The sequence below is a fragment of the Takifugu rubripes genome, chromosome 16 (assembly GCF_901000725.2).
Source record: "Takifugu rubripes chromosome 16, fTakRub1.2, whole genome shotgun sequence".
NCBI classification, from domain to species: Eukaryota; Metazoa; Chordata; class Actinopteri; order Tetraodontiformes; family Tetraodontidae; genus Takifugu; species Takifugu rubripes.
Genome location: NC_042300.1, coordinates 7,324,534 through 7,340,339, shown reverse-complemented (window position 1 = coordinate 7,340,339; position 15,806 = coordinate 7,324,534). Strand labels below are relative to the sequence as shown.

The 15,806-nt window shown below is 42.0% G+C and overlaps 1 protein-coding gene across 1 annotated transcript; it reads right to left on the bottom strand.

Moving 5' to 3' along the window:
• Positions 1–262: 262 nt before the first annotated feature.
• Positions 263–7,374, bottom strand: tmem63a (transmembrane protein 63A). Its single transcript, XM_003971638.3, has 23 exons — positions 7,256–7,374; positions 6,283–6,459; positions 5,805–5,884; positions 5,649–5,715; positions 5,499–5,536; positions 5,274–5,416; positions 5,020–5,062; positions 4,820–4,928; positions 4,634–4,704; positions 4,450–4,530; positions 4,135–4,252; positions 3,928–4,061; positions 3,531–3,674; positions 2,924–3,077; positions 2,742–2,848; positions 2,584–2,670; positions 2,431–2,496; positions 2,112–2,274; positions 1,731–1,836; positions 1,489–1,656; positions 1,261–1,376; positions 1,137–1,181; positions 263–1,027 (listed from the first exon to the last, which is right to left on the bottom strand). The coding sequence occupies exons 2-23, from the start codon at positions 6,436–6,438 to the stop codon at positions 893–895; spliced, it is 2,331 nt and encodes a 776-aa protein (XP_003971687.1). The 5' UTR covers positions 6,439–6,459; positions 7,256–7,374; the 3' UTR covers positions 263–892.
• Between the last annotated feature and the right edge of the window lie 8,432 nt (positions 7,375–15,806).

The following is a 15,806-nucleotide window of genomic DNA, read 5'->3' as shown; positions in this document are numbered from 1 at the left end:
GAAAACTGGCTCATACCAATGTCAGAAGAAGTTAGAAATCCTCAACGAAACACTTCGCACTTGTCACAGCTTTGTGAATTTTTAAGGATCGGCGACATTGCAGCTCAACACTGCCCCCCACTGAAGAGGGACGGCCATTACGGGCTTTAGGTCACATGACTGAGATGTTGAACTTCATGACCGCGCGCCAGCGGAAAGTGGGAGTTCAGAATTCTTCATAACGTTTCTCACATTCAACTTCAACGCATTAAACATAAAAATCTTGGATTTTCTTTTTTAATCACACAGTAAAAAAGACATTCAGGCATTAAACTCCATTACATGGATATTTATTGAAAATAATACACTGTTGCTTTGGTAACAAGTTGCAAGAAGAGTTTGTTGTCCTTGTTGTAAACCTAAAACCATAAAAGCCAAACATCCTCACTAAGCCAAGTAAGACCTCTGTACGACTGTTAGGCAACAGTTTATTCCCTCAGCCGGTTTTGGTCTTTTGGCATCAAGGCAATGTGAAGAAATCTGGACAAGAAACTGCATGCTGTCCTCATCCACCTCTCTGGCATATGTGGCTTGACTATTATCTTCTGGCTACAGTTGCACAATTAGTTGCACAATTAGCAGTGGAATGTGCACAAAAATATGGCTTATTTCAGACGGCGTATTTTGGCTGTAGAGATTTGGCTGTATCCTCTCCGAATGTGTGTGTTCCTTCATTCCAAATACGGATCCAGATATGATTGTTTTTCTTCATACCATCTGGATAGAAGTCAGGACAAAAGTGAACCCTGAGTCTCATTTGAACGTCAACATTATTTAGAGGGCAGCCTTTTGGTCAGGAGTCTGGGGGATCCAAGGTTCCAAAACTCTGACTGATAAAATACAGCACAGGGATTTAGCAATCGGCCTGGTTGTCCTCTGAAGCGCTACAGCTCGGACTGTCCTCTGCTGACCCATAAGACTGATGGAGTTTAGAATCAGGAGAGGTGGTGTCAGGTGATCTAGGGATCAGCACTCTGGGGAGATAGACCTGAAAGATGATGAGCAGTAAATAATTTTAAAAAATCAAGTCTAATAAAGTCACATTAAATAGCCAAGCTAGAACCGACATTGAGCTTGCTACATATTAAATACAATACCATGGTATTCTCCTCCCCTGATGAATCCTTATCCTCCTCCTTTACCTGGATCAGAGTATAAAAACATGATATTTCAGTGTAAAAGATGTTAGAATGTGTTCTCTCGTAGTCCAAACCCATTCACCTCATAGCTGAGCGGACTGAGGTACTTGAAATGGCCAAAGCAGGTGTAGCCCACTGCGATTAAGATGGTGACACACAAAACCACCAGTGGGAACAGAGAAGTGGGAGCCCAGAAACCTGAACCATCACACAGAGAGTTTAATCTGTCAAGTCTCCACATGTAAAATACCAGGAATGTAGAACAGGTGACCTGGCTGTTCCCCAGCATCACTGCCTGCTGCTTCCCTACCTATTCTGAGGACAGAGAAGTAGTAAAGCCATATCAGGCAGATGATCGGTGCGGCCAAAGCCTGATTAACGGCTCCCAGGTGGACGTGGTGTTCACTGCGAGCTGGCAGGTAAGCGAAGTAAAGGTTGTGTTTGTCAACCAGGTACTTCAGCATCATGTAGAGGAAACCTGTAGAAACGCAGCACGATGATGTAAGCCAGACTTTATCAGTGTGCGATCCTTATGACCAGCATACTACTCACCAAACGGTACGATAATGGGACATATGATGCTGTAAGCCATGATTACAGTGAACACACACAGGGCCCAAGCATACATGGCTCCATATTCAAACTCATACGCTTGGTTCTGCACAGAGAAGAGAAATGTCTCAGGAAAATATTGAGGACAACATTTAACACAACTCTGCTACTATTCATTTTCTACTTTTACCTTCTGGCTGGCATATTATAAACTGACAGAACATGCTAAATGGTGAAAATATATTCAATTACCATTCATTATGTAAACGAGCAAAAATAAATAAATCTATTTGTTCCACTAATGGATTCCTGCATTATAATTAAAAAAAACTTTAGATATATTCTTTAATTTTGGACACAATGAACTCTTTAATGACAAACCTGTTTGACATATTTTCTTTCAGCACTAGAGCGAGCAAGCGCCATGCGAATGGTGTAAAGCAATAGCCCTGGCAACCGTAGCAGCTCCATCCCAGAACCCACCAGGGCTGCAGCAATCACATAGTTGACAAAAAAAGCTCCTTGGTCCGGCAAGAACACACATCTGGTGAGAGAAAGCAAGGAAAGAATATAGATTGTATAACAGTGTAACGTCATGTGGCTGCAAGAAAAATCCTTTTAAGCACAAAAGTGTGTTTCTGTCTCAAATTTTATATTGTATCAATTTAATTCTATTTTGAACAACTGATGGAATACTTACTCAAATCTCACTTTCCCATCTGCCAGAAATGTTTTATCAAACAGCCAGCGGAAAAAATATGCAAGACTGAAAACCAAAAAGATAGAGAGGAATGGGTGCATATTACAACATCTCTTCAAAAGCAACCCTAATGTGTACTGAGATGCACATTACCTGGTGAGCCCCAGTGAAGGGAGGAGAAGTACCATGAAAAGCAGGAAGAAATAGAGCTTGCGCATCATGCTCAGCTGTTCACTGGACCTAAAATGCAGATGGCAGTGGATCAAATCATTCTTTAGTGCCTAAAGAAAGTTTTCACCAGTCCACTTTACCTGCTCCAATGGGCCTCTCCTATAGTAGAATAGTAAACAATAGTGGGCAGCAGAGCAGAGAAGGTCCACAGCAGGAGAGTGGGGAAGAACTGGCTGATGATTGGGCTCTGCGGGTGAGAGGGAAACAACTGTGGGTGTCGAGCTTTGTGCACACTTTAAAGAATGAAGCCAGTCGGGCTCACATTGAGATACTGGATGGGCCTCGTCACGTTGAACTTGTCTATGGTGGTGATAATAATGCTGGGAGTTGTGAGGAAGGCCAGCAGGACAAAGAGGAACAAGTTGATCATCAAGTATCGCAAGAACCAGCAAAATCCTCGCACAGAGAGATTGTTCCTATAAGACAAGAAAGACAGAACCGCTTGAAAAGGGTCACACATCAACAGCCAAATTTCTGAGGAAACTTAAACAAAAGCTGCATATCTGTATTGTGGCTGCGACATTCAAGTGTTTATTCATACGTATCAATAATATGAGCAGACAATAATCTAAACAACTTCATATTTTGGTGTCAGGGCTTCTGAAAAATAAGATTTGCAGGATCTTGAAGGCCACTTGTGTTAAAAATCACCTGACAAATAATTGATCTTTGTCCCATGAGCAATGTCAAGATGATATAACTTCATAATCAAGCTCAAAGTATTTCTCTGTGATCAGTATAATAAGAACAACACATATGACATAGTGGTCACAACATAAGACTGCATTTAAAGTGACCTCACTAAGTTAATTGTTATCCACCTCCCTCTGAGATATAAACGATCTATATCTTTGTGTTTCAGTGCTCACCAATACACATTTTCAGGATGGGGTGCAAAGCTGACCATCCATTCATGCACTTTCAGAGTGTCACTGTTAGATGAAGGCTGGGGCATCCACCCACAGCAGCACTTCTTACTGCCACAATCCACCGCGTTAAAGTCTTTCAGAATGCTGTAGTGAGAAAAAGACAGCTGTTAACGATGCGCATGCAGGACGCATGACTGCACCGACTCCTACTTTTAGCAACAAAATCAACTGTTGACATTAGATTCCGTGTTCTAGCTAGAGGCTAACAACTTTGGCAGGGAAGTAAAAACAGTGTGTATTAAACTTCTGATTCTCATGGCAAAAAAAAAAAGGATTAAAGAAAAAACAACACAAGCATAGTCTCTGTAGAAAGCAATCATTCCAATCTGTTACTCACTATTTTGCCATAGCCTCAGTTTGCAAAGTGACAAAGGCCATCCCCAGAGGGTGCTGGGGCACCATTTTCAACTGATTATTTACGTCCATCTGCAGTTCTTTTTCTTTATTACTGTAGTACTCGATGGCATCCACCTGAACAGACGGTCAGGAGTCAAATTCATCACATAGACAAAACATTAAGTATCTCACAACGTGTCTAGCTCACCTTCTTAGTGTTGGTACAGCAACATAGGTGGCTGCAAACACGGGGATCAATCATGTTACGGGTTCCTGTGTTGTTCAAGATGCGTTCATAGTACTGCAGATTTTTTTCCGCTCGTATCCTGGTGTCATGGAACAAATACACTCCAGCTGTCTTAAATGCGATTCGATATGTTATTTTTCATGAGAATAATCAATTACAGTCAAAATGCTCAACGGAGCTACTGAAGGAGGAAATTATTTAAACATAATTAGGAAAGATTTAATCATCAACAAAGACATCCACTACTGGACCTAATGAAAATAATTCATCTCTTACCTTTCCTTATCATGGTACATGAGCTTGGTCACATTATAAACCAGGGTCACACTGCACACCTGGCAGGAAGGATATGCTTCTCTACAAAAAGAAAACTGAAACTTTAGTAGGTTCTTGTTACACTGCTGCGTGCATGTGCATCACAAGGGTTTGGCTTTTATGAGTACAAAGCACTTCTACTCACCTAAAATGGGTTTTGATATCTTCCTCAGTTGCCATTTTAGGAACTGAACACACAAATAAAGTGTTTCTGGTCTGTAAACAAGAAAATGACTTAATCTACAGGAAAAGTTAGTGGCGTCTATGTTATCTAGGAGATCTGTAAACTACTGGTGGAATGATCAAAATGTCTAGGTAAGCAGCAGCTCACCGTCTCCCTTGGAATGCCTTTCATTTGTGACGTATGCCGCCGCAGCAGAATAACCGTCAAAATCAGGTACACAACCGCAAACACCGTGTGCAACCACAACAGGTTGTTTCTGAAACGACACCAAAAATGCATTTTCAAGAGGAACCAAAAAAGTGATTCACAGAAGAAATTCTTTTTAAAATTGTTTTTACGGTAATTACCCAATCTCAACATTGCCGATAGTTGTCCTTCCAAATTCATTATCTGAAAGGAATACACAACACAGATACAGGACACTGGATATTTAACATATATTCTTGATATCTGCCATCATCCATTAAGAGAACTGTGCTTCCTCTTATTGTGTGTAATGGAAAAGCTGAATTCAAAGCAAAATATTTTTTAAGACTATGTAATCTATTTTCAGTGTGTGTATTGTTTTCATTTTTTAAAAAGACAGAAGTAAAAATCCCACCAAGCAAGTCTCCAGACATGTTGACCGGCAGTATAATGCCAATGGAACAAATAGTTATCAACCCCAGAAGGATGAGAAGATGCCGCTGGAAGGACAAGTAATGAACAGCATCCACGCCACATCTGGCTTTTATTTTTTGTTCACTGTAACACAAACACACGCAGAGTTAGATCAAAAATGGCCTGCATGCAGTGGTTTATGGAAATGTGAAGAACAGGCACTCACTCCATTCTGATGATGAAAGGCAACCAAGAGCAACAGCCCTAAAAAATGAATGAATGTTCTATTTAGGGAGTTCACATGAAGGATGGAAATCAATTTTTTTTAAAAAGGGTTTGCAGCTAAAACTGATGTTTAAGGTTTTGTTTCACATACCAGTTCATACTCCTCTTCCACGGTGGATGATAATCGCCCATAGCGGCGGTGCAGTGAATCGTTGAACCTAACAGACAAAAGGCAGAGTTGCAGAACAAATTTAATAAATCTAATAAAGTGCAGGGATCTATACGTTGAGAGAGTTTTTGAACAGACCCTTCATGGTCAGCCAGCAACGCCAGACGTCCATAGTCCCAGAAGTTCCTCCTAATAATGGTGAAGATAAACAGCAGCACCTGGAGGTGACAGAATTAATTTAATGCAGATGGATGTAAAGTATTGTAGAGTTTATCAGGCTGTCAAACCCTACAGAATGTTTTAAAAGGTTTTGAAGTGGTTGAGGTAAATAACTCATTGCCAGCTGAAAGATTTTTGTACATGCAGTAATTATCCAAAAGGAGGCCCGTACCTATTTCCTTAATTAAATCCAGGTAGTGCTTCTTTTTTGGAACTAATTTAAGTTCTGTCTATATTCTATACACCACTAAAGTATGCAACCATCACAAAGGTCGTGATGCCAAAAAAAATCCCCATAGTAAGTTAAATATTACATAATATAGACAAATTACTGTCTTTTTTTCTTTTCTTTTTTTAAGTGTGACAGACATTTGATGCAATAGGAAGGCAAATGTACCAGAAACAGGGAAGAATTGAGCAGCAGCACGAGGGGCACTCCTCCAAACTGGTCTCCATTTAGCACGGTGCTTCGGCTGTTATTATAGCAGCTATTGCTGTCAGAGGTGTTGTTCCTGGCACCCAAGGGCCACTGGTCCGACAACACGGAAGACATTCTTTACGGGGAACCAATGCTCTGAAAGAAACAGACATTGTGAGACTTGCTCTCAGATTCAAAGTAACCCTTTAATACCATTAATATGTAGTGGAAATTACAGTTCACCAAGGCCAATATTATTAAGGTTTTATCATTTCTTCCTATAAAGCAGAGGTGTTTTTGTGGATTGTTTCCAGACATGGGTTTTGGACTCTGCGCGCTTCCGTAGTTTTGGTTCTGCTTGAAAAGGGGCTCAGCTGACGTTACATTTCTCTAAAACTGAGGCGGCAGCTTCGCCGCAGTCGCATTAACACATCATTTTAGTTTCCATAAAGCTTTGTTTGGGAGTTATTGATCCAGGAAGTTAGAATGTCTTTGCAAATTGTCCGCAGTCTTGTTTTTATCCAGACAAATTAATCACGCCCCGAGTCACGCGCAGATGTAATTTCTCAAGTACAGTAACGGATATTCGCTATTTCCTGTCAACTCGGCAAGGAAAAGCAGATTTATAGGACTATTTCCCCGGATAGTTCGCCAGTTTATGCAGTATTTCTATGTAACGTGGAAGTGTTTCCTGCCAGCTGTTTGTTTGACAGTGTAGTTACACACCCAGGTGTCATTTTTCTCTGTAGGGTTCCACTGACGGTCACACACGATCTATAACAAAAATACTGATACTGTCGAGTATCAGTATTGACGGCTGAAGATAAACGAAAATTAAACTGAAGTTTACCAACGCTGAGAAACCCAATACATCAAAAATTAAAATACGCTGATAGTTAGAAAGTTACACAAGTTGAATTTTGGTGTTATTTATGAGGAGGTGATAGCCTACCTCTGTGCTGGTAAAATATCGTGCCGAGAAAATGTTCTTTCACTTTAAACGTAAGTTTTCGATTCTTCCTCCGTTAAATGTGCCCTTTTGTTCCGCACATGCGCAGTGTCTCAGGTTCGCTGCCTTTTGGACTCGAGGGGTGGGCGGGGCCATTTAAATAGCGACACCAAGGTCTGTCTTGAGATCAGATCGACACTTTTGTTGCAGTTTCTCTTCCATAGGTCCAGCAAATTAGAATTAATCTCCTGCCAGGAATATCCAGATAATCTCCAGGGTAAAATCATTTTTTCCCACAGTGTAATTGGTGATCAGAGATGCAATGCTGCAATTTTGGTCAGTATCTGGTCACACAACGTCTCCTTGTAGAAACTACATAATTGAATGCACCAGATGGACGTTAAAATAGCTTATTTGCATCTCCTACTGACTGCAAAGTGTACATGGAGCAACTCTAAGGATTTGAAGTCAAGTCTGACGCAGGTGAAAAGCCTGTCCACAAGCCAAACAAGTCACTGTACAGTCGTAAACAGTCGGGAAGAAAGTGGAAAAAGAAATGTTGCACGAGTACCTCAGTAAAAATGGTTCCACACAGAACAGTATTCTGTGTCTACGACAAAGGAATTGAACAGTATGAAGATCTGGGTCGATGAGCTGATTATTGCTGCAAGTTATAGTGACCCTGTCAATGATGTGAAAGAGATGTTGAGTGCAAATGAACATGAAGATGAAGACTCTTGGGAGACTTGAGCATTTCCACTGACTTTACAGAAAAAAAGTGAAGCAAGGATGAACCAAACATAAAGATACTGCAAAGGTTTGATAGGTCTGATTGTAAAACAAGGTTTATTCATTGGTGTTATATTACCTGTTAGGGTATTAGGCTGTTTTCCAAAAACATTTAAAGTAAAACTAATGAATAAACCCATTTTAAGTCAAACAATGAGTATCTTGCCAAATCTTTTGTATGAATTTTTTTTATTTTTTGCACAGCCCCTCATCAGACTGGTAGAGAGCATCTGTGTGTTTATAAGAACCCGGTGGTCATCTGATTTTCACATGATGAACTGTACAGCGTGTGAAAACAAGACATGGTTTGCATGGCAGTGAAAAGCACATTTTTAATAGATTTCTACAGCCCACCGCTGTCCAAGACATTCCTGCCAGCATCTCAGCAACTCTTTGGTCAAAGTTATGCTTTATTGAGATTTGTAAATGAGCAGAGCAGGGAGAATCTGAATTATTCCTAATTTGAGCCACCACAAAAGTGGTATTGTTGCGAACTGTAGGACAGAGCATTGCTAACTGATGTCATGGCCGCCCCCCATCGGATGTGCCTGGATCAAATCAACAAATCCAATGTCATTAGTCATTTAATTTGGTTTAAGATTCTGGCTTTGCTCTCTCTCTCTCTCTCTCTCTCTCTCTCTCTCTCTCTCTCTTCCTGTCCCTCTCTCTGTCTCTGTGTGTCTGTCTTCCACCCCCCCCCCCCCCCCCCTCTTTCTCTCTTCAGTTTTCCATTATAGAATTTTCTGTTTATAGCTGTTGTGGTCTCCGCTGTTCATTTCTGCTTCCCGTGTCTTGCTGTGCCTGTGTGCGTATTTTTGTCAGTGTGCAGCAGGTGTGTGTACACGCAAACATCAATCTACTTGCACGTGCGTGCGTGCGTGCGTGTGCGTGCGTGTGTGTGTGTGATGACTGTTCATGCTTCACTGTTGGATACCTTGATTAGTGCTCGCTGCAGCTCAGCTCCCAGCTGTCCTTGTGGCTGGCTGCTGATTGAAACCAATCAGGCTTGCGATGGCCCCATCGCAGTGACCCCTCACCCCTCCCACCCCTGGCCTAATCACCTGCTGATTGGCCCACGCAGGGCCCCCTCCCGTTGGCGCGGAAGGTTAATTTGACCAGTGGATGAAGGCTCCAGGAGGGAATAGGAACGTGCGCTGGGTGATATTGCATGGATATAGCTTACCTGTCAATCACGTCCACTTAAAGTGGAGCAGAGAAATGGGAAAGTGAAAGAGAAAATGCAAAAGGAAAAGAACAGAGGATGTTAATTTTGGGATAAAAACTTAAAGTGTTTTTCTTTGTTAGGAGCTTTACTCTTTCACTGAAGTTATAAGGTTTCAAAATCTATTATAGTTTTGTGGGTATGTATTGAAAGATTTTATTATTCTAAGATAAATCTGGTGCAATTACTTTCTTTATTTCCTTTCTTTTCTTTCAGACTCTCTGTTTACAGTGTTTCTCGTAAGAATTTATATTTATGAAGAAAATATTAAGGCATATTAAAAATTAACTGTTGTCTACCTCAGAAAAATAATGTGCACAAAATCATGCATCTGGTAAATAAGTGGATATTTTACTGAAATGTTATGTTTCATGGATATGGATAACGGCACTGGAACTCGAAAATCTAAATTAATTTAATTACAACTAAATTGCTTTTATTTATTTTCATCTTGTACATGACACGCTTTAAATTACAAACTGTATTTTTAAAATTCCACCAGTCGGTGGCAGTGTTGCTCACCAAATCACATAGGCCTACAGAACCATCCTTATTTTATGTTGTTTTTTTAACTAAAAATCAAAACTAACACATGCATGTGAAATCGACTTACGGGTACTGATTCATTTAAGTCCATAGTGCAAAATTCCATTCACTACATTAATGTAACTGTACACATGGCGCATCAAAATATATTTTCTTCTAAAAGTTCAGCTTGGGGAAGTTTACCCTCCACTGCTCAGCTCAAGGTGGTTCTCTGCTGGGGAAAGAGTGAGTATTCTACCTTCACTTTATACTTTTCACTCCTTTTGTTCAAGATGTATTTTTACAAACATCCTTTTAACCCCTGGTGGAGAACGCGTCCACTCTGCACTTTCCCCCCTCATCAAATCCGCAGCTGAGGTGCCCTTGAGCTGCTCAGAGACCAGTGGAGATCAATGTGATTGTACCGGTCATTCTGCTCCCGTCAACCTTTTTTTTGACAAAGATACACCTCTTTTTCCAATCTGTGTTGCTCTATAAATATCATTTTACCTGTGTGTGTGTGTGTGTGTGTGTGTGTGTGTGTGTGTGTGTGTGTGTGTGTGTCTGCGCTCCCGTATGCGCGTGTGCGTGTGCGTGTGTTTGTGTCGGGTTTGTCTCAGTCTCTGGTGAGAAGAATAATGTTGCCAGATTACCATCTCATTACCATCTCATTTCCATAATATTATCGCGCTTCCTCGGTGCACGCGCGCGTGTGCGTGTCTGAACTTTTGCATCAGATCTTCAACTGTTTCTGTTCTTTTAGACACTCACGCACACACCCAGAGGACGGTACATATCCGTGTGACGTGCCCTCTGTTTATCGCTCTCTCGCTCTCTCCCATATATGTGAGAGCACATCGTAATTCTTCAAGTCTTTGTTTGTTTATTGCTCATTTGTTTGTTTTAATTTACATGCAAATGTAAGTAAAACATTGCAAAATGATATTTCTGCGAACATCTGCATCTGTAATTTCGAAATTCTTTGCTGTTTACATTGTAAAAGTGATTAATCTACAAGCTTCCTGTTATATAGAGCCGAAACATTTTCCAGACCCATCCATTGTCGGAAAATTGGTTCAAAGCTATATTGTAGTTGCTGTCTAATCAAACATTTAATTTGTCCACTTTATTTATAACTGATTTGAAAAACGAGTTTTTCCAGCTGTCCTTTAGCTGATTTGAGTCGATGAAATGTCAAGTCTGGTCTTATGAAACTATGATTGTGTCATGACATTAATTATTATTGATCAGACAATTAGGTAATACAGAAAGTGATTTAAAAACCAAACAGGAGGAGCAATAAATCCCTTTAAACCACCTTTTAATCTCCTTTGTTCACCCACTCTGTGTATGACCCGCAGCCCCCGTGAACCCGTTTTTGGACAAACATCATGGCAACATCGTTTATTATGGCGACACAAGCTCCGCTGTGATAAAGACCAGAATGCCTTCCCCTGTAATACCAGCCAGTCATTCTGGTTCCAGTTCAGACCCCAGAAAGTCAGCCATTTTGGGGTTCTGCAGCTGCCAGGAAAAGCTCATTTAGTGAGGAGAGCATGTTTGGGGTCGTGCCCTTGTTTACATGGGGAGCTGGAGCTGATGGTTTTAAAATGGCGTCCAGATGGTGACAGAGGCTTGATTGCGGCAGAGGGGGCTCCCGCGTCCCGCCCACCCCTGCTGTCCAGCTACAGTACATCTCTCTATCTGCTCTTCTCAACCTGCTATCATCCATCTCCTGCTCCCGTTTCATCCCTGCTCACATCCTGGATTGTGTTTTTCTCTGTGGATGTGACTCCAGACTTGTTGTCCATTAAACTCTTCCCTTTATTCCCTCTACTGGCCATTCTGTGCCCCTCACACACAGGCACGCACACATACGCGCACGCACGCACAAAGACTTACCTGAAGCTGGTTGTCTGCGTGATGGATTGGAGAACCCGTTGTTAAATTACTGTGTTGGACAGAACAAGCTTAAATAAAAGCAAGATAAGAAAAACGAAAGCTACAACACACACACACACAACACACAACACGTGTGGAAAAGTCATTTAGTAGCATTTAAAAATCATCCTATATTAGAACTCTCTCCATATTCTAGTATTTATTAAACGTTATAATGATCTTTTTTCTGATTTCAGAGCTTTTTCACATCAAACTGTTCCAAATATCCGAAACAAAAGTCAAGCTAATCTCACACAAATAAAAGAAATATTGAGCAATATTTGACATTTGTCATCATTAATTGGCATTAATATATTGTGCAACATATCAGAAAAACAATGTATAATAAAGATGAATAAACCCTTTTTATGAATCCAACACTTTCAAATATTCTGTTGCTTTTTAAGTCTCAACCTCTTAAAACACCTTTGAAATAATCATCTCTGCATGAAAATATCAAATGACAGGTGTGATACAATAAGACCGCATCCAAGCGATGGAAAATGAACAAAGATGTAAACTTTCATTTGCTTTTTACATGTCTGTTGTAGCAGTTTTCCATTTGTGTGCAGGATGAGGAGCTGATGTTTCCCCCGCTGCCGTGGCTGGTAAATGATTCCACAGGCTGCTGGCGGAGCTCCAGTCCAGCTCAGAGCGAGGGAGGGAAGATGGAGAGGGAGAAACGGGAAAACAGAGGAGAAGGAGAGAGAGAGAGGGATGGAGAGAGGCAGGAGCTGTGTAATTAGCATCCCCCCCCCCTCTTTTTTTGCAGCCTTCTGCTTCAGTTTAATTAAAAACTGAAAGAGGAAATGAGCAAACTCTGAAGGAAAGGGGAGCCTGCAAGAATGAAAGAGAGTTTTGCATAGTTCTGTTGTTTTTGCCAGCGGCAGGTGCGAGGCTGGTGCTGGGAAAGATGCCCGATAGCTTCCGGCATCCACCCACTAGGGGCTTTGGGAAGAATACTTAAAGGGACGAGCAGAAGCAACAGTCAGGTCTATTAGGAAAGTCAGTAAAAGTGAACATTTTTCTCATTTGCCGCTCTTGATGCGTGCGACAGATTTCATCCCGTGTTGTGATCAAGACCGATGGGCAGTAATGAAGGTGAAGATGTCAGAGGTGCTTTTCTTTTTAATCCAGAAGCAATGCATGAGGCGATGATGACTCAGCAATATCGGCAGCGGGCGAGGTGCTGATGAAGAGTTTCCCCAGTCTTCGCTTACCCAGGGCTATGGCCCCATACTGCTGAACACACACTTTTACTTCCACCACCAACTCTTTTCTTTGTCTTGTTACTCCAACCCCATTCTCATCGCAAACTCGGGATGCTGTCATTCGTTCCATGCTGGCAAATGAAGCGCCGCGGCGATTATTTTCACACGTCACCCTTTAGTTTCACACAATCATGACCAATAATGTTGGTTACTCCAATATCTATGCGATCTTTCGACCATCCGTGGCGCGGCTTAGCGGTACAAAGGCCGGATGGGGTCATTGTTTTTCTTTAGTTTAATTAACTTTAGTTTAATCTAATACTTAATGTACAATAATACATTTTTGCAGCATCATTGTTCAAGAACCTTGAAAACTTCAGGACTTGGTTGAATATATTTGCTTTTTCTCACCAGTTTTCAGGATAACCTAAAAGTCAAAAGTAAATGCAGACTCAAATTCAGCGCTTCAGTCATAGTAAAGGGTAAAATGACGTTTCTAAACCAATCAAAGCACTTTATTACCAGTAATGAGATAAGCCAATCTTGCAGAGTGATGCATACATGTGCAGCTCTCATAAAAGGTAGAGATGTTTGAGGACACACGTACAAGTGCAAATCAAACATCCCTGTATGTGGATGACATATTTTATCTATTAACACAACAGAATGATGCAGTTTAATGTAAAAAAAGAGAGAGAGCAGGGAAAGTGTATCCAAAATTAAAAGGCTGACATTTACCTGAACCATTTCTACACCCACTTATGTGTGTATTTATTCTCTGGTAATGGGGAGAGCATGGATGATCACTGGCAGCCGTGGTAGATGGGCTGATGCCTGATGCTTGTTGCCTTCCCATCACGGTGCCCGGACAGCCTGATTTCAGCCTTCTGCTCTTGCTGTATTCAAATATTGACAGCCCTGCTTTTCTCTGCAGTTTCACTCCCCTTTGCAGATGTGTCCATGACACAGTTTGCTCCTCTTTGCCGTCTCCCCCTTTTCATCTTTTTGTAAGTCTTCCCATCTTGAGAAGTAAATTAGGGCGAGATGATCTGGCATTCGGTCAGGTAGGAAAATAAAGACAGGAGGAAATGGAGGTGGAGGTGGCGGCGGCGGCGGCGGCGGCGGCGGCGGTGGTGGTTGTGGGCGGTGGGGAGCAGGGCGGGGTTCAGGAGTGAGGAGCAACTGCCAAAGCCAGTCAGGTGGAGGAGAGTGAGGAGTACAGAGATAAGGAGACAGCCAAAGAGTGGAAGCAAACGAAAGACACTGATACCCTCTCTCTCTCTCCCTCCCCCCTTCATCCCACCACTACCTCCCCACTCCCACCCTCCTCGCTCAGCCTCCTCTCCTCCTTTGTGCAGTGTCTCAACAGAGCTGCGTTTGAGTGGCAGGCCGTCACAGATCAGCTAGCAGCTAAAGCAGAAGGCTGTGTGAACATGTGTGTGTGTGTGTGTGTGGGTGTGTGTGCGCATGCGAAAGAGAGAGAGAGAGCAAGAGAGGGCCAGAGTGTGTGCGAGCACGTGCACACGAGGCTGCCAGCCCAAAGCGAACAGATCAGGGGAGAGTCTAAGTGGGTTTATCAGTGCTGCTAAGAACCAACACACACGGGTGCGCACGCACGCACGCACACACGCACGCACACACACACACACACACGCACACACACACACGCACACACACACACACACACACACACGCGTACACTTGCAGGCACAAACACCAAGCATTAACAGGCACATGTAACAGAAAGTAAAGAAACAAAGAAGTGAGTAAGACACATAGAGGCAGGTTTAGGCACACACTCATGATGCACGCACACACACGCACACACACACGCGCGCACGTTCGGTACATACATTCGTACGGAGAGAGAAAGGGTATTAGACCCAACCAAAGCAAACCTGTGAGCGTGAAAGCGCCTTACTGCCTGCCTGCTAGCAAGAGATGTGACTGGATTCTTAAGCAGCCAGGCAGAGTGAGGGCTGTTAAATACACACACAACACTCATACACACACGAACACACACACACTGCTCATATCTCACGGTTCAGGCAAAGGCTCGTGCCTCATTCCTCTAGTGCCCCTAATGCCCCAGCATGCTTGCTGCGGTATTAGGTGTTTGCATGCTTGATTTCTCCTTGTGTCATGGCATTAGTTTGATGACAATTACGGACTATCTCGGTCACGTTAATATGTTTTTATTTGAGAGGTTATGTTTTTACTAGATTATGTGCAAAGCATATCCTCAAGCTAAAAACACTGTGCTTCAAAGCTGCTTCAATGTGTGTTTTGGGGTTTAAAATGTGTGGAGTAGAGATGAATGTGTATGACATTAAATGACATGCAGGGAGCTTAAAGATTGCAAAACCACACGCTAAATTACCATAAAAATGACACACTGTTCATGTGCTTTGTACGAAATCACAATTTTCCTGCCACTTTCTTCCTCTTTCCAAAAGTAAATCATATTTTAACCCAGCTATGGTCATGATTACAGCAAATTTTGAGAACGGCGACACAATACCTTTAAAATAAAAGTGAAATAAAAAAATCAATCACCAAGAAACACTTGTTACGGACAAAACAGCACACATGACAGTAAAAACAAAGTTATAGAAAGGAGAATAAACAATTATTGTGCACAAAGAATCAGAAAATGAAGCAAGCACATTTTGACGAACAGCTCAGTGAGGAGCAGCACTGTGTACAGTCGCAAAACCATTTATTTTCTTTTAACCGATGCTTATCAGAGGGGCCCCGGTCCCCAGGCGAGGGGCCGCACTACACCCTAGAGAGGTCACTGGTCTATTACAGCACGTGCGCGCACACACACATACACACACACACATACAAACACACTAGGGGTGAG